The sequence below is a fragment of the Mus caroli genome, unplaced genomic scaffold (assembly GCF_978045245.1).
Source record: "Mus caroli unplaced genomic scaffold, Mus_caroli_1 scaffold_6, whole genome shotgun sequence".
NCBI classification, from domain to species: Eukaryota; Metazoa; Chordata; class Mammalia; order Rodentia; family Muridae; genus Mus; species Mus caroli.
Window position 1 is genome coordinate 59,190,978 of NW_028227261.1, and position 18,429 is coordinate 59,209,406.

Sequence of the window (18,429 nt, forward strand, 5' to 3'; positions counted from 1 at the left end):
CTGAAAATTGCATTCAGTGGTGAAAGATTGTTTATAAAACGGGAGATCAGATGCACATGATATTCTCTGGGTTGCACGAAAATCACAAGCCTAGAACCAGAGAAAGACTTTGTTTATGAGCAAGGTTCTTAGCTAGTCCCTACATGCTCAAGTGGATTCTTCCTGGAATCAACCCCTTCCCCACCCCCAGTCTCCAAAGGCTAAGACTTGGAACTTGGAGAAGGGCGTGACCGAGAGCCTTGAGGCGGGGCCAAGGGGATGTTTGGGTCCTTAGGAAGACTGGGTAAAAGTGAAAGAGCTCTGGGGACAAAGCTCTGTTAAGACTTAGGGAAGCAGATAAACAAGGCAGGCCAAAGTTGCTGAAGTGAATAGAGCCAGGAGGAGGAGTTGCTGAAGTGAATAGAGCCAGGAGGAGGAGTTGCTGAAGTTAATAGAGCCAGGAGGAGGAGTCTGCAGGCGACAGATAGGCGGGGCCCTGTAGGGATTTGGGGGTTTAAACCACAGGCCTGGTTCATTCTGGGAACTACAGGCAGTGTCCTTGGGAACTGCCTCAGTTCAGATTCTCATTCCTCCAAGAGCCTGCTCTGATATCAGCCATGCTTGCGGCAGCCGGCTCCCTAGTGGCTACCATTTGGGCTGCGCTCCATCTCTGGATTTTGCTGCTGTCTGCTGTCACCTTTCTGTTCCTGGCTGATTTCCTCAAAAACCGTCGCCCCAAAAACTACCCGCCAGGGCCAATGCGCCTGCCATTCGTGGGTTGCTTGTTCCATTTGGACCTCAAGCAGCCCCACCTATCCCTTCAGCAGGTAGGAAGAGGCAACACTGCCTGGCTGCATCCTGAAACTGTATATTGCCACCAGGAACTGGGGGACTTAGCCAAAGGCTGTTGCTGACAGCCCACTAACCCAGAGATAAGGTCTTTCAGGTTACAAACAGTTGTAGATTTTCTTGATATCTGTCGATGAAAGATTCCCAGTGTGATTTTATGGCCAGAAAACATACTGTCTCTGATTTTAAAGTCTTTTAAGTATGTCAAGGTAGATTTGATGACACAATAATTTATCATCATAAACACGTTATGTTGGAGTAAGAAATGGGATGTCCCAGATGTTGGTTACAGTACCTAACCAGTTTTGTTTTGTTTTGTTTTGTTTTGTTTTGTTTTGTTTTGTTTTGTTTTGTTTTGTTTTGTTTTGAATGTGTGTTCTCCTCTTGACCTGTGTACATATCAGTTCTCTGATTTGTCTTATTGAACCTAGTTTGGTCCTTTTGCATCTTTGATGACTGCTCACCTACTGACTTTATCAAATCCAGAGAAAGATGCACTGAAGTTTCCAGCTCCACTAAAAGTCTGCCTGTTTTCCCACGCAGTTGTTGAAGCTCTCCCGCTTGTCCTGGACAAACGGTTATGAGTACATAGTACCCATATAGGACTGGAAGGTCTTTCTGCTCTATGACCCTCTTCCTACGTGATATTTCTCGTTATCTACAGTAATTTTCTCTGTTTAGATAGTGAATACTCTGCCATGTGTGACCATCCCTGTCACTTTCCAGTATTTGTGAAGATTGGCTATGTCTGATTATTTATTGCTAATTTGAGGATTTAAACCCATATTTTTCCTTTTGTTCTCCCACTCATTTTTTTTTTTTAATTCTGCCTTCTCTGTGTGGTTTTTAGACACTTTCCAAATACTTGCCTCTATTCCTATTTGCTCTTTTCTCATATCTCCTGGATATCCTTGTATCATCCTCCCAGCAGCTGCTCAGTGTTTGTTATTCATTGTTCACATGCAGCTGACAGGATTTTGTGAACACTATTTTTTCAGGGGAAGCAAAACAACTACAAAACTAGAGGACCCTATCCTCCCTCTACGGCGCAGCTGCCTAAGGTGTTTCCTCCACACACACTATGACCCACACCAGACACTAACCTGCTCTTCAGTGTCCTGTGCAGCTGGAACGTAAAGGCAGAAAAGCCTCTTGTCTTTGCTCCTTACTCCTCCCCCCATAGATTCACTGTTGTTTTGGTTTTTGTTGTTGTTGTTTTGTTTTTGTTTTTGTTGTTTTGTTTTGTTTTGTTGACATTTCATGTTCAGTTTTGTTTTTTTTTTTTCTGACCTTCAGTACTTGCTTTCCCTATTTCTTCAGAGGAGGCTTTGGCAGAAGGAAATTTCTTACCTTTACCCCACCTCAGAATGCCCCCCACTAATTCCCACACTGTCTTTCTCCTGATTGTGGACTCTTGCTTGTCAATCTGCTGCTCTTAACAGATTTAGATGTCTCCCACTTCACTCTGGACTTTGTAGTTTCTGATGAGAAATAATTTCCAATTTCTTTCTAAGTGACATCCCCACCTCCCCCCGGCCATCTACTTTCAATCGGTTTTGTTTATTTTAACTTTCATTTTGATTATGATGTTTATTTGGTTTTTGATTCCTTTGCAGATTTTATGCACCTTTTACATAGATTTTTTTTATGTTGCCAAATTGAGAAGTTTCAGCTATTCTTCACACAAATTATTGTCTATATCCCCCTCCACACAAATACACATACACACACTATTTTTCTGGAAAAGTTATTGACTATACCTGCCTCCTGTTTTTCTGGGGCAATTGGATGTTGATGAATATTTTTATTTCATATATATGTCTGTGTGTGTGTGTGTGTGTGTGTGGCATGTGTGTTCATATACATGTGATATATATATATATATATATATATATATATATATATATATACATATATATATATATAATCAATACTAATTAAAGAAGAAGAGGTCATGAATTTTAGAAAAAGGAATTAGGGATGACCCTGAAGGGGTTGGAAGGTAAAGAGAGAGGGGTGGAATGATTTCAATACATATTTGTGTATGAGATTCTAAAAATCAAACATTTATATTTAAAAAAATAAAACAAATTCAGATTATTAGCCCTTCTCCCCTCTGCTGGTGGCAGGGTAAATTGGAACACTTTTTTCTCTCTTCTCTCTGTGTATCTCTGACACTTCTTAGGCTTAGGAACTTAAAGTCAGGGAAGTCTTTCAAGGTCACATTGGTTGGAATTTATGGCTCAGTGCCATGCCTCACTGATTCTAGGTGTCTTACTTTTGTTTATTTGGAACATTCACTCCTTCAATCTTGCAGCACTTGTGGAAAGAAGACATTAACTTTAGTACCTAGGTTTAGAACACTGGTTCTCAACCTTCCTTATGCCCTGATTCTATAACACAGTTTCTCATATTGTGGTGACCCCCAAGAATAACATTTATTGGTTGCTATTTCATAATTGTTTTTTTAAATATATTTTATTACGTATTTTCCTCAATTACATTTCCAATGCTATCCCAAAAGTCCCCCATACCCTCCCCCCTCTCCCCCATTTCCCTACCCACCCATTCCCATTCCCATTTTTTTTTTTTTTTTTTTTGGCCCTAGCGTTCCCCTGTACTGGGGCATATAAAGTTTGTGTGTCCAATGGGCCTCTCTTTCCAGTGATGGCCGACTAGGCCATCTTTTGATACAAATGCAGCTAGCTAGAGTCAAGAGCTCTGGGGTACTGGTTAGTTCATAATGTTGTACCACCTATAGGGTTGCAGGTCCCTTTAGCTCCTTGGGTACTTTCTCCAGCTCCTCCATTGGGAGCCCTGTGATCCATCCACTAGCTGACTGTGAGCATCCACTTCTGTGTTTGCTAGGCCCCGGCATAGTCTCACAAGAGACAGCTATATCAGGGTCCTTTCAGCAAAATCTTGCTAGTGTATGCAATGGTGTCAGCGTTTGGAAGCTGATTATGGGATGGATCCTGGGTATGGCAGTCTCTAGATGGTCCATCCTTTCGTCACAGCTCCAATCTTTGTTTCTGTAACTCCTTCCATGGATGTTTTGTTCCCAATTCTAAGAAGGGGTACAATGACCCCACTTTGGTCTTCATTCTTCTTGAGTTTCATGTGCTTAGCAGATTGTATTATATATCTTGGGTATCCTAAGTTTTGGGCTAATATCCACTTATCAGTCAGTACATATTGTGTGAGTTCCTTTGTGATTGTGTTATCTCACTCAGGATGATGCCCTCCAGGTACATCCATTTGCCTAGGAATTTCATAAATTCATTCTTTTTAATAGCTGAGTAGTACTACATTGTGTAAATGTACCACATTTTCTGTATCCATTCCTCTGTTGAGGGGCATCTGGGATCTTTCCAGCTTCTGGCTATTATAAATAAGGCTGCTATGAACATAGAGGAGCATGTGTCCTTCTTACCGGTTGAAACATCTTCTGGATATATGCCCAGGAGAGGTATTTCTTGATCCTCCGGTAGTTCTATGTCCAATTTTCTAAGGAACCACCAGACTGATTTCCAGAGTGGTTGTATAAGCTTGCAATCCCACCAACAATGGAGGAGTGTTCCTCTTTCTCCACATCCTCACCAGGATCTGCTGTCACCTGAATTTTTGATCTTCACCATTCTGACTGGTGTGAGGTGGAATCTCAGGGTTCTTTTGATTTGCATTTCCCTAATGATTAAGGATGTTGAACATTTTTTCAGGTGCTTCTCAGCCATTCAGTATTCCTCAGGTGAGAATTCTTTGTTCAGTCCTGAGCCCCATTTTTTAATAGGGTTATTTGATTTTCTGGAGTCCACCTTCTTGAGTTCTTTATATATATTGGATATTAGTCCCCTATCTGATTTAGGATAGGTAAATATCCTTTCCCAATCTGTTGGTGGTCTTTTTGTCTTATTGACAGTGTCTTTTGCCTAGCAGAAGCTTTGCAGTTTCATGAGGTCCCATTTGTCAATTCTTGATCTTACCATGCAAGCCATTGCTGTTCTGTTCAGGAATTTTTCCCCTGTGCCCATATCTTCAAGGCTTTTCCCCACTTTCTCTTCTATAAGTTTCAGTGTCTCTGGTTTTATGTGAAGTTCCTTGATCCACTTAGATTTGACCTTAGTACAAGGAGATAGGAATGGATCGATTCGCATTCTTCTACATGATAACAACCAGTTGTGCCAGCACCATTTGTTGAAAATGCTGTCTTTCTTCCACTGGATGGTTTTAGCTCCCTTGTCGAAGATCAAGTGACCGTAGCTGTGTGGGTTCATTTCTGGGTCTTCAATTCTATTCCATTGGTCTATTTGTCTGTCACTGTACCAGTACCATGCATTTTTTATCACAATTGTTCTGTAGTAAAGCTTTTAGTCAGGCATGGTGATTCCACCAGAGGTTCTTTTATCCTTGAGAAGAGTTTTTGTTATCCTAGGTTTTTTGTTATTCCAGATGAAGTTGCAGATTGCTCTTTCTAATTCGTTGAAGAATTGAGTTGGAATTTTGATGGGGATTGCATTGAATCTGTAGATTGCTTTTGGCAAGATAGCCAGTTTTACAATGTTGATCCTGCCAATCCATGAGCATGGGAGATATTTCCATCTTCTGAGATCTTCTTTAATTTCTTTCTTCAGAGACTTGAAGTTTTTAATCATACAGATCTTTCACTTCCTTAGTTAGAGTCACGCCAAGATATTTTATATTGTTTGTGACTATTGAGAAGGGTGTTGTTTCCCTAATTTCTTTCTCAGCCTGTTTATTCTTTGTGTAGAGAAAGGCCATTGACTTGTTTGAGTTAATTTTATATCCAGCTACTTCACCAAAGCTGTTTATCAGGTTTAGGAGTTTTCTGGTGGAACTTTTTAGGGTCACATATATATACTATCATATCATCTGCAAAAAGTGATATTTTAACTTCATCTTTTCCAATTTGTATCCCCTTGATCTCCTTTTGTTGTCGAATTGCTCTGGCTAGGACTTCAAGTACAATGTTGAATAGGTATGGAGAAAGTGGACAGCCTTGTCTAGTCCCTGATTTTAAAGGGATTGCTTCAAGCTTTTCACCATTTACTTTGATGTTGGCTACTGGTTTGTTGTAGATTGCTTTTATCATGGTTAGGTATGGGCCTTGGATTCCTGATCTTTCCAAGACTTTTATCATAAATGGGTGTTGGATCTTGTCAAATGCTTTTTCCGCATCTAATGAGGTGATCATGTGGTTTTTGTCTTTGAGTTTTTTTATATAATGGATTACGTTGATGGATTTCCCTATATTAAACCAGCCCTGCATCCCTGGAATAAAACCTACTTGGTAGGATGGATGATTGCTTTAATGTGTTCTAGGATTGGGTTAGCGAGAATTTTATTGAGGATTTTTGCATCTATATTCATAAGGGAAATTGGTCTGAAGATCTCTATCTTTGTTGGATCTTTCTGTGGTTTAGGTATCAGAGTAATTGTGGCTTCATAGAATGAGTTGGGTAGAGTACCTTCTGTTTCTATTTTGTGGAATAGTTTGTGAAGAACTGGGATTAGATCTTCTTTGAAGGTCTGATAGAACTCTGCACTAAACCCATCTGGTCCTGTGCTTTTTTTGACTGGGAGACTATTAATGACTGCTTCTATTTCTTTAGGGGATATGGGACTGCTTAGATCATTAACTTGATCCTGATTTAACTTTGGTACCTGGTATCTGTCTAGAAATTTGTCCATTTCGTCCAGGTATTCCAGTTTTGTTGAGTATAGCCTTTTGTAGAAGGATCTGATGGTGTTTTGGATTTCTTCAGGATCTGTTGTTATGTGTCCCTTTTCATTTCTGAGTTTGTTAATTAGGATGTTGTCCCTGTGCCCTCTAGTGAGTCTGGCTAAGGGTTTATCTATCTTGTTGATTTTCTCAAAGAACCAACTCTGCGTTTGGTTAATTCTTTGAATAGTTCTTCTTGTTTCCACTGGGTTGATTTCACCCCTGAGTTTGATTATTTCCTGCCGTCTACTCCTCTTGGGTGAATTATTTTCTTTTTTTTTTCTAGAGCTTTTAGATGTGTTGTCAAGCTGCTAGTGTGTGCTTTCTCCAGTTTATTTTTGTAGGCACTCAGAGCTGTGAGTTTCCCTCTTAGAAATGCTTTCATTGTTTCCCATAGGTTTGGGTATGTTGTGGCTTCATTTTCATTAAACTCTAAAAAGTCTTTAATTTCTTTCTTTATTCCTTCCTTGACCAAGGTATCATTGAGAAGAGTGTTGTTCAGTTTCCATGCGAATGTTGGCTTTCCATTATTTATGTTGTTATTGAAGATCATTCTTAGTGCATGGTGGTCTGATAGGATGCATGGGACAATTTCAATATTTTTGTATCTGTTGAGGCCTGTTTTGTGACCAATTATATGGTCAATTTTGGAGAAGGTCCCGTGAGGTGCTGAGAAGAAGGTATATCCTTTTGTTTTAGGACAAAATGTTATGTAGATATCTGTTAAGCCCATTTGACTCATAACTTCTTTTAGTTTCACTGTGTCCCTCTTTAGTTTCTGTTTCCATGATCTGTCCATTGATGAAAGTGGTGTGTTGAAGTCTCCCACTATTATTGTGTGAGGTGCAATGTGTGCTTTGAGCTTTACTAAAGTGTCTTTAATGAATGTGGCTGCCCTTGCATTTGGAGCATAGATATTCAGAATTGAGAGTTCCTCTTGGAGGATTTTACCTTTGATGAGTATGAAGTGTCCCTCCTTGTCTTTTTTGATAACTTTGGGTTGGAAGTCCATTTTATTCGATATTAGAATGGCTACTCCAGCTTGTTTCTTCAGGCCATTTGCTTGGAAAATTGTTTTCCAGCCTTTTACTCTGAGGTAGTGTCTGTCTTTTTCCCTGAGATGGGTTTCCTGTAAGCAGCAGAATGTTGGGTCCTGTTTGTGTAGCCAGTCTGTTAGTCTATGTCTTTTTATTGGGGAATTGAGTCCATTGATATTAAGAGATATTAAGGAAAAGTAATTGTTGCTTCCTTTTATTTTTGTTGTTAGAGTTGGCATTCTGTTCTTGTGGCTGTCTTCTTTTTGGTTTGTTGAGGGATTACTTTCTTGCTTTTTCTAGGGCGTGATTTCTTTCCTTGTATTGGTTTTTTTTTTCTGTTATTATCCTTTGAAGGGCTGGATTCGTGGAAAGATAATGTGTGAATTTGGTTTTGTTGTGGAATACTTTGGTTTCTCCATCTGTGGTAATTGAGAGTTTGGCCGGGTATAGTAGCCTGGGCTGGCATTTGTGTTCTCTTAGTGTCTGTAGTACATCTGTCCAGGCTCTTCTGGCTTTCATAGTCTCTGGTGAAAAGTCTGGTGTAATTCTGATAGGCCTGCCTTTATATGTTACTTGACCTTTCTCCCTTGCTGCTTTTAATATTCTATCTTTATTTAGTGCATTTGTTGTTCTGATTATTATGTGTCGGGAGGAATTTCTTTTCTGGTCCAGTCTAATTGGAGTTCTGTAGGCTTCTTGTATGATCATGGGCATCTCTTTCTTTAGGTTTGGAAAGTTTTCTTCTAAAATTTTGTTGAAGATATTTGCTGGCCCTTTAAGTTGAAAATCTTCTGTCTCATCAACTCCTATTATCCGTACGTTTTGTCTTCTTATTGTGTCCTGTATTTCCTGGATGTTTTGAGTTAGGATCCTTTTTCGTTTTGTATTTTCTTTGATTGTTGTGTCCATGTTCTCTATGGAATCTTCTGCACCTGAGATTCTCTCTTCCATCTCTTGTATTCTGTTGCTGATGCTCGCATCTATGGTTCCAGATTTCTTTCCTAGGGTTTCTATCTCCAGTGTTGCCTCACTTTGGGTTTTCTTTATTGTGTCTACTTCCCTTTTTAGGTCTAGTATAGTTTTGTTCATTTCCATCACCTGTTTGGATGTGTTTTCTTGTTTTTCTTTGAGGACTTCTACCTGTTTGGTTGTGTTTCACTGTTTTTCTTTAAGGACTTGTAACTCTTTAGCAATGTTCTCCTGTATTTCTTTAAGTGAGTTATTAAAGTCCTTCTTGATGTCCTCTACCATCATCATGAGATATGCTTTTAAATCCGGGTCTTGCTTTTCGGTTGTGTTGGGGTGCCCAGGACTAGGTGGGGTGGGAGTGCTGCGTTCTGATGATGGTGAGTGGTCTTGATTTATGTTAGTAGGATTCTTGCGTTTGCCTTTCGCCATCTGGTAATCTCTGGGGCTGTGCAGAATACACTGGGCGGAGTCCCGGAACCAAGATGTCTGCTGCTGATGCACAGGCAAAGCGTTTTTGGGCAGGTTGGATCCCTAACCACTGGCCAGAAAAGTGGCCAGCTGTCTCGGGCCCGAAAAGGGGGCTGCCTTAGAAGCTCTGTGGCTCCCCCCGTCCCAGAAGCTTTTAGCTTCTGTATTCTGTACTCTTACCTGTGCAGAATACACTTGGCGGGGTCCCGGAACCAGGATGTCTGCTGCTGATGTTCAGGCTAGGTGCTCCCTCTCCACTCAGCTCATAATTGTTTTTGATGACCTCGGGCAACCACTGTGAAAGGGGTTGTAACTCACTGTCTTAGATTCTGTTTCTCCCTCAAGAATAAGCATACGATCCAGATGGCACTCATTGCCAGTTAGGACCCCCTTAACTTAAACTAAAATTTCACTTATTCCTAGAACATGCTTGTCAATATTATAAATGAGCCAATAAATCGTTTTTGAAAAGCTTAAAACACTCATGGACACATTCATGAAAACAGAGTTAAAAACTGATCTACATTTCTATGTGTACATTACTTACATCTAGAAGAAATAACAAACAGTTATTGAGTCTGTCCTTAGTAGAGACACTGGACAAAGTTTGTTAGAGGTGGAATGAACTTAAAACTGGACTTTTGGTTAAAAGTTAAAGAAAGGCTGTATATAGGCTGTATTGTAATGTGTATATAAGATTCCAAGATGAAACCAAAACATTACATTTATTTGAAATGGTTCATATAGGACTGGAGCTCTGTGACCAAACATGATAAATGAGGATTGGAGCCCTTTTGTTTGAAACCACTGTTGGAACTAGACATGACTCAGAAGAACAAAAGGCAGAAGTGGGGTCTTCAGAAACTCTTGAGTATACATGGGGAAGAAACTTTGATACTGCTCATACATAGTCATTCAGCTCAATTTTCAGAGTGGCACATGCTGCATCATCATGGACATTCACTTCTTTGATTCTCTGTTTCCCTCTTCTTCCACCTGAACTCTCCATCTCTCACACTCATGCCTGCATCACTAAACTGTGAGGTCATTGTATATCTCAGGATCATGTCTTTTTCCTCACATCTTTCATAATGTTTGGGGATTCCCTCTGTCAGACAACAGCTTTGCCTTCTTGACTACACTACTTTACTTACAACTTGTTTGCCTTTTGGGAAGATGGAAAATGTTCATTATGGTGAGGAGTTATGTAGTTGATATAATAAGACATAAGAAATGGCAACCCATTACAGAGTAAATACTATTCATGACAAGAGACTCACTGTTCTTTCCTTCTCTCTTTCTCTTTTTATTATTAGATTTTTTCTTTATTTACATTTCAAATGTTATTCCCTTTCCTGATTTCCCCTCTGAAAAACCACTATCCCACCCCTCCTCCCCCTGCTCACCACCTTACCAACTCCTGCTTTCATGTCCTGGCATTCCCCTACACTGGGGCACTGAACCTTCACAGGACCAAGGGTTTCTCTTCCCATTGATGTCTGACAAGTCCATCCTCTGCTACATATGCATCTGGAGCCATGGGCCCCTCCATGTGTATTCTTTGGTTGGTGATTTCATCCCTAGGAGCTTTGGAGATACTGGTTCGTTCACATTGTTCCTCATATGGGGCTGCAAACCCCTTCAACTCCTGTGTCTTTTCTCTAGCTCCTTCATTGGGGACCCTGTGCTCAGTCCAATAGATGGCTGTGAGTATGCAGGACACATGCTCCATTATGTTCATAGCAGCCTAATGTATAATAGCCAGAAGCTGGAAAGAACCCAGATGTCCTTCAACAGAGGAATGGATACAGTGTGGTACATTTACACAGTGGAGTACTACTCAGCTGTTCTTTTCTTCTCATCATCATGATTTTTTTCTCATCTTTACTCTTTGCATATAGAGCTTGCTAATTTCTCAATAATGTGTAGGGTGGCTGGGTCCCTAAAATTCTTCCTTACAGAATCCAATGTGAGAGGGATACTTATTTACCTTTAATAACTAGGTTCTAATTTAAAAAATAGAGAAACTCCCCCAAGACTCCATAGACAGTGAAGCACAGAATCGTCATGCTCTTTTCACTCCAGAGGTACATGAAAGTCTCCAGCCCCAGCCTGTGATCTTTATTGCATTTTCCATATCTAGCAGGGTATGAAGCGGGCCCAGTCTCTTCCGGTTAAACAGATAGTTTTATTTATTAATAATTCCATGTTTGCTACAGCAAACTTTAAAGATATACTTTCATCTTTGGGCAGATTATGAACATAGTTCTCTGACCTTTACTGGACTCCAGGGATGCTTCAGAATGGAATGGTCTCATAGCCTAGTCTAGGAACACATTAATGCTAATTTAATTCATATTGACTGAATACATGAATGAAATTTTTGGAGGAAATTCTAATAGTAGTGAGGAGAAGTGGAAAGTAGAGAAGAGAAGAAACTTTTCCATCACATCAAAATGCTACCTCCACACACAAATGCACATACTTCATGCAGAATTAGTTACATTAGCTATACAGGAATCTTCTGTGCATAAAAGATGTTTGAGGGCATTATTCTCTGGCTAAACAGGGATGTTTACCAAACTACAGTAGACATACACATATCTACCTTCCTTGATCTTTGGGCTGTCAAATAAACTGTATTGTTGCCTTCACTAGAATTCAGGATACCTCAGGATAGAGAATTTCCCTATTTGTTGCTACACATATCCTCATGCCTTCTCCTAGGGACATAGGGTAGCTGCACAGCTAATTCATTGGGATTTTCTATAGGGAAATTTGTATTCTTAGTGTGTTTCAAAATTGAGCTTAATGCATTATGTGTAAAAATTTCTAAACATTTCCACAGAGGAAGATGCTTGCTTCCCTCTCCTCCCACACAGTCCTCACAGACATCTCATCATTAGTTCCACTGTCTCCACACATGCCTCCCATATCTGGACACACACACACACACATCGCACGTGCAATTGTGACTACTGTAATATTTTTCAGTTTGTGAAGAAATACGGGAATGTTCTAAGCCTGGATTTTGCTAACATACCTTCAGTGGTTGTAACTGGCATGCCCTTAATCAAAGAAATCTTTACTCAAATGGAGCACAATTTTATGAATCGCCCAGTCACTCTTCTCCGAAAACATCTCTTTAACAAAAATGGTAAGTTTCTTGATCAATATGTGGTGTGTTTTATAAGTTTTGTGACATGGTAAAGTTTCCTGTCTATAACTTGGCAACATTCCCATAAACCACCTGTCATCTGCAAAGGAAGCAGGATGCCAGGATTTCCTGAATGAAAACACCCATAGGAGGACTTACCGTGTATCCTTTTCAGATTTGGGAGAAACTATGTGTCTTGATCACCAACTCTTGATGCTTTGGTAGTAAGTACAGCCAGACACACTATGTTCTCATTTCCCTTTTCCCACTCCAACCCTTTGGCATAGAAAAATAAATGGGTCAACCTTCCTCCTGATGATACTCTTCTTGTTTAAAACTCCTCATACTCCATCAATAAACTGATGGCATGAGGGGCCTTTCGCCTCTGACCAATAATATAACAGGCCGCTGTGAATACTTATTATCATTTAAAAAATAATCAGAAGGTCAATATCAAACTTCAAGTGTATTGACCTATTTCAAGGGGACAGTTAAAAGAATTTGAGGATTTCTTTTAATGTTACAAACCTGATGGAAGCTTGGCAGCTTGGCATGTGATTCGGTAGTTGATGGATGCTGATCTTCCTCCTTGCCTCTAGACTCCGTGCGTGGGATCCTCATCCTTCCTACTTTCTTGAGTCATTTGTCCATTCTTTACTAAAACAATACTTTATAATGTTTTGGCTAGAACATTGTCCATAAAACTTTCTTACATCGTGTGTCTTGTCTTATCCATGAGTATATTCCTATTATTTAGCTTAACATGCGTGGCGCTGAATCAGTTATTGGCTCTAGATCCCAGCAGGTCACACACACTGCACCTCCACTCCCACCCCTACAAGACCTCTTTGGATTCTCAAATAAAATATACACACATGCAGAGAAAATTTTAATAAGCCTTCCTAACTCAATAGCTGGTCACTTCTAAAGCTTCTCTGGGCTTGCACACACTCCCTTCTGGTATTCCTGGCTTAACACCTCTAAGTCTATATTTTATATTTGCTACCCTGTTACCTTCTGGGCAGCACCCCCGTGCCCCCCACAGAGGGCCACATTCCCTTTCCACCTACATTGTTGGATGATCTCTCTCATGAAGCTCTTAAATCTGATCTCTTTTGCTCTGAGTCATGGCTATTCTCCCCTTCTTCCTCTCTCCCTCTGTCCCTTGCTTGCAATAAAGAATCTCCCTTGTCTCCTCCATGCCTAGTCATGGGCTGTAAGGTAATCGAAGCCAGCTGTGGGCGGGGACCAACATGTCTAAAAGCACAGCTTTTGGAGCTGAATTAAGACAAACCATAAAAACCAATTTCCAGCAAGCATTAACCTCTAGACTTATGTGATCAGAGTACGGACTTCAAATCTGGAGAAACTGAAATGTGAAAAAAAGTTGCTACCTACTAACTATATTTCTTTATAAACTATACTTTATCCCTGTGTTATAGCTTTTTCATCGGGTAAAATGGGCCTACATTAATTGTTAATAAGCACATGGATATTCTGAAAGTACTAAATCACATAATATACAAGGAATGCTTGATGAGTGCTATTGTAGGTGACCAGTAAATATTTGTTCCCTTGCTTTGGGATTGTCTCTCTGGATAGCTTCTAAGTGACTTACTGACCCTTCTTTTCATCATACACATTCACATCCAATTCATCAGAAAATTTTAAATAAGACTCACAATGCTGTAATGTGGAATCTCTTCTTTCCAGGATTGATCTTCTCCAGTGGCCAGACATGGAAGGAACAAAGAAGGTTTGCCCTGATGACACTGAGGAACTTTGGACTAGGAAAGAGGAGCTTAGAGCAGCGAATACAAGAGGAGGCTCACTACCTTGTGGAGGCCATAAGAGATGAGGGAGGTGGGCATTTCACACTGTGAATACAAGAGGCTGTGGCCTTATGTTTGTTAGACAAATTCTTATTATGTGCTTTTGTGTTTATCTTGGGCCTGCTCTGGGCTAGACACTGAAGATTGAACAGTGAACTTATAACTATGACCTTGACCTAGAGTACTGTAGCCTAGCAAATAAAATGGGTTAATAATCGCTTTGCTGACTTTAAATCTGGGTCACCAATCTGACTTTTCAGCCATTGACAGAAACCTCGGTTCATACCAGCTTGTGTGGGTGCTGTGGCCAGAACCCATCAATTATTTCATTCTCTGCATCCTCCAGTATTTATGTGGGGGAAGCGAAGCTGAGAGATTATTTTCTTTATGAAGAATATGAACATAGATATCTTTAATTGTCCCAACTTTCTCTTTTCCCAACTCCAGGACAGCCTTTTGACCCTCACTTCAATATCAGCAATGCAGTTTCCAATATAATTTGCTCTATTACCTTTGGGGAGCGCTTTGACTACCATGACAGTCGGTTTCAGGAGATGCTGAGGCTACTGGATGAGGCCATGTGTTTGGAATCATCAATGATGTGCCAAGTAAGCACTCTTGTATCTTAGGAAGGATATTAGAATGGGATTAATACAAACAGATAGGTTCCTCTTTTATATTTTAGAGCTTTTGCAGTTAAGATATAATATAAAGTTGAGTTTAATAAAAAAACAGGTGTGTATTCAGATCTCTCTATTGCTTTCAATGTTCTGATAATATGCAAAATTTGTACATGAAAATAATATTTAAACAAAGTACCAGCATTTGGAGAATGACCATTTATATGTGAAAGCTGTTGTTGTTGTTGCTGCTGTTGCTGTTGTTGAAAATTAACTCTATTTCTAGCTCAAAGTTTTTGACATTTCTCTGTGTTTTTGGCTAACTGAGATTAGGATTGGCAAAATGTGTGACTTTCTGGTAACAATCCTTTCTCTATATTTGGGCTTTTGATTTGATTCCAGACTTGTGATATTGTTAATAATGTTGCAATGTATATTCTGGTACAAGTGTTCATCTGAACCCAGCCACTCATTTGTCTTGAATTTGCATCAGTACATAAAAAAAAAAAAAAAAAAAACTAAAAATTCAAAAGTCGTTCCTATTTTTATTTCAATTAATACTTCATGTTGTCGATCTTGCAATACTATAACGTAAAGTTTGCTCTTCAAACGTTACCCCCAGCTGAGGAACTCGATGTCCAAATTCTTGTTCCTTCAATTCTTAGTATCTTCTAAACATTTCCCACAGATTACTGGTCATTCAGTCACATTCCTATATGTGTAAGACAGTTTTAAAGGAAAATTAACTTCTAAGATTACCCATGTAAGTTTCCTAGAAGTCATGTTGCTACCTTGGAATAAATATACGTGAGATCGTGTACACATTTATATGTGTTTTAATTATGTGTTCTCAATGAACCATTTGTCCTCCCATCAATTACATGAAATTCAAGAAGAACGAAGACCAAAGTGTGGACACTTTGCCCCTTCTTAGAAATGGGAACAAAACACCCATGGAAGGAGTTACAGAGACAAAATTTGGAGCTGTGACGAAAGGATGGACCATCTAGTGATTGCCATATGCAGTGATCCATCCCATAATCAGCTTCCAAACGCTGACACCACTGCATACACTAGCAAGATTTTGCTGAAAGGACCCAGATATAGCTGTCTCTTGTGAGACCATGCCGGGGCCTAGCAAACACAGAAGTGGATGATCACAGTCAGCTAGTGGATGGATCACAGGGCTCCCAATGGAGGAGCTGGAGAAAGTACCCAAGGAGCTAAAGGGAACTGCAACCCTATAGGTGGAACAACAAAATGAACTAACCAGTACCCCGGAGCTCTTGTCTCTAGCTGCATATGTATCAAAAGATGGCCTAGTTGGCTATCACTACAAAGAGAGGCCCATTGGACTTGCAAACTTTATATGCCCCAGTACAGGGGAACCCCAGGGCCAAAAAGGGGCAGTGGGTGGATAGGGGATTGGGGGGGTGGGTATGGGGGACTTTTGGGATAGCATTGAAAATGTAAACGAGGAAAATACCTAATAAAAAATAAATTAAATAAAATAAAATAAAAATTTTTAACTGTTTTAGTGTTCAAAAGTGCTTTAATTTTGAAAACTGAAAGATTATGTAACAGTAGGAAAAAATGTAATTATGACCACAGCACACATGTGAATCAACTCCAACAAGGGTCAGTAGATGTCCAGTCACACATCACTAATAAACATGTCCTACTACTATTGCTTCTGATCTGGAGCTATAGAGCAAATTCCCAACATCTCTATTATATCTGTGCTGGTTATTCCATCTAATAGGCTAAAATTGCCTTCTAAAATATAAGAGTTATCTTTTGTATGATAGAGTTCTGTCAACTTTATAGTTTTAAATTTTTTTCATTTAGATTAATTAAATAACAATGGGTGTCATCATAATAACTTCATACCTTTGCCACTATTATTTTACTTACTGTTTCATCTCAGTAAACCAGCTGGCTTCCATTTTCCCCCAGTTTGCTTTTTTATCAAGTGTACATCGATTCTATTTTCATTCTACTTAGGTCTCCAGATCTCCTTCCTAACTTCCTGACTTGTATATTCAGAGATCTCTTGTTCAACGATAGTGAAAGACAGAATGCATTAACATGCTGACCTCAGACTCAGAGCTGCTGAACTCCAGGGTCTGACTCAACAGAGGGGCTTTGTTCCTGTCCACTGAGGGCAGGGAGTCTTCCTATCCACTTCTCTGCTTGATCTTGGTTCTTGCTGTCAGCCTCACTTAGGCCTACTTGTATTAGGTCTCACTTCTGTCCATAACTATCTCTCTGAATCTACTCTTCCCAAAGGCTACAGTGAGAGACAACTCTGAGATTCTCTGACCAATGAATGCTCCATAATTTCAGACCTCTGGGTGGCTCAGTTTTTAGCAATGCATTCTCTGTCAAACTGCCACCCAGCTGCTCCCCTTCAAATTGGATATCATGACAAAATGGGTTTTTCTCCTCCACTGACTCATTAACAAAAGGAATCAGTACGAAGAACAGCTTCACTTACAGGGATTGTGGGCTTATCCTGTGGATAAGGTTGCCAGCTTTCTGCTGCCAGACACTTAGAAGAGCCTTCTGAGCTTCCCCCTTAAGGGAACTCCCTGGATCAAAGTGACCTGTTTGGTCTTCATCGTTTTTGAGGATCCTTTCACTCCTTCCAGGAGGTCCCCAAGCTTTTTATCTAATTCCCTGTGGGATAATGTCTGCTTTCCTTGTCTTGTCTGTCTTTGTTACTGGCTCTCAGGAGCAACTTGTAGTATACCGTCTTATGCAGAACTCCAACTTTGCACTTTTTACAACACACTTGGATACACATAAAGTTAATGTTCTCTCTTCTTAATTAGGAGTGTTCTTTTTGCCTAATACTCTTTTCCCCATTCAAGATATTGTCATCTGATATGCATGGGCTGCTCTGCTTTCCTTAAGTCTTCATCTAGAAAACCACCTTCTGTGTTTATTTTTTAAACTCTCACGTGCTTCTGTTTTGGAAGTTTCCTTTTAAACCATCGGCAATTAGCTATAAATGCTGTACCAGATTTGATAATTGTTCCCTTTTTATTGGTACACTTATTTCCCATTACTGGAAATAATGAAGTGTGAGAAAACTAGAGAGATCGATTGGCAATTACAAGCACAGGCTGATTTTGAAGAAGTCCCAAATTTGGTTCCCAGCACTCAGGTTGGATGGCCACAAAGTCTGTGACTCCAGGGAACCCAATGTTTCTGGCTTCAGTAGGCACCTGAACTCATGAATTAATTTTGCCTCATACACATAATTATAAATAAAGTAAATATTTTTAAATTATTAAATTGTGAGGATTAATTTGTGAGTATTTTATAGTTTATAATTATCTGAGTTTTCCTATGTTTTAACTTATTAAATGTTCTCATTTAACATCCCCAAGTAGAAATTGAAAGTACTTTTAAATTTTTCTATGACATTAGTCCTTGCCTTAAAATTTGATCATTGTAGGAGCTAGAGAGATGGCCTATGCAGTTGCACTTTCGAGTATTAGTTGGTCTTGAATAGGACCACAGTTCACTCCCCAGCATGTAAACAATGACTCACAACAATCCACAACTCCAGTTTAAGGGGCTTCAATACTCTCTTCTGGCTTCTGCAGGCACCAAGAATCATGCACAACTTAAAACAAAATAAATTAATCTAAATAAAATTGACAGCTTTAAATGTTCAGCATCTGGGATAACTATTTTATCCCTCTGTAAAATAATGCAAGATCTTTATAAACCAGTTCTGCCGTGTCTACCTTACTACCCTCATGCCTTT

General features: G+C 39.7%; 1 protein-coding gene across 4 annotated transcripts in view; it reads left to right on the forward strand.

Annotated features, from left to right (window-relative positions):
• The first annotated feature begins 424 nt into the window (after positions 1 to 424).
• LOC110292662 (cytochrome P450 2J3) overlaps positions 425 to 18,429 on the forward strand; it is a 33,200-nt gene continuing 15,195 nt past the window's right edge. The window contains exons 1-4 of one of the 4 annotated variants that reach the window (XM_021160139.3): positions 425 to 806; positions 12,037 to 12,199; positions 13,913 to 14,062; positions 14,479 to 14,639. In XM_021160139.3, the coding sequence (XP_021015798.1) occupies positions 597 to 806; positions 12,037 to 12,199; positions 13,913 to 14,062; positions 14,479 to 14,639 (684 nt within the window). In that variant the 5' untranslated portion in view covers positions 425 to 596. The remainder of the gene's footprint in view (positions 807 to 12,036; positions 12,200 to 13,912; positions 14,063 to 14,478; positions 14,640 to 18,429) is intronic. The other 3 variants (XM_029475835.2, XM_021160137.3, XM_021160136.2) reach the window with 3 other exon arrangements.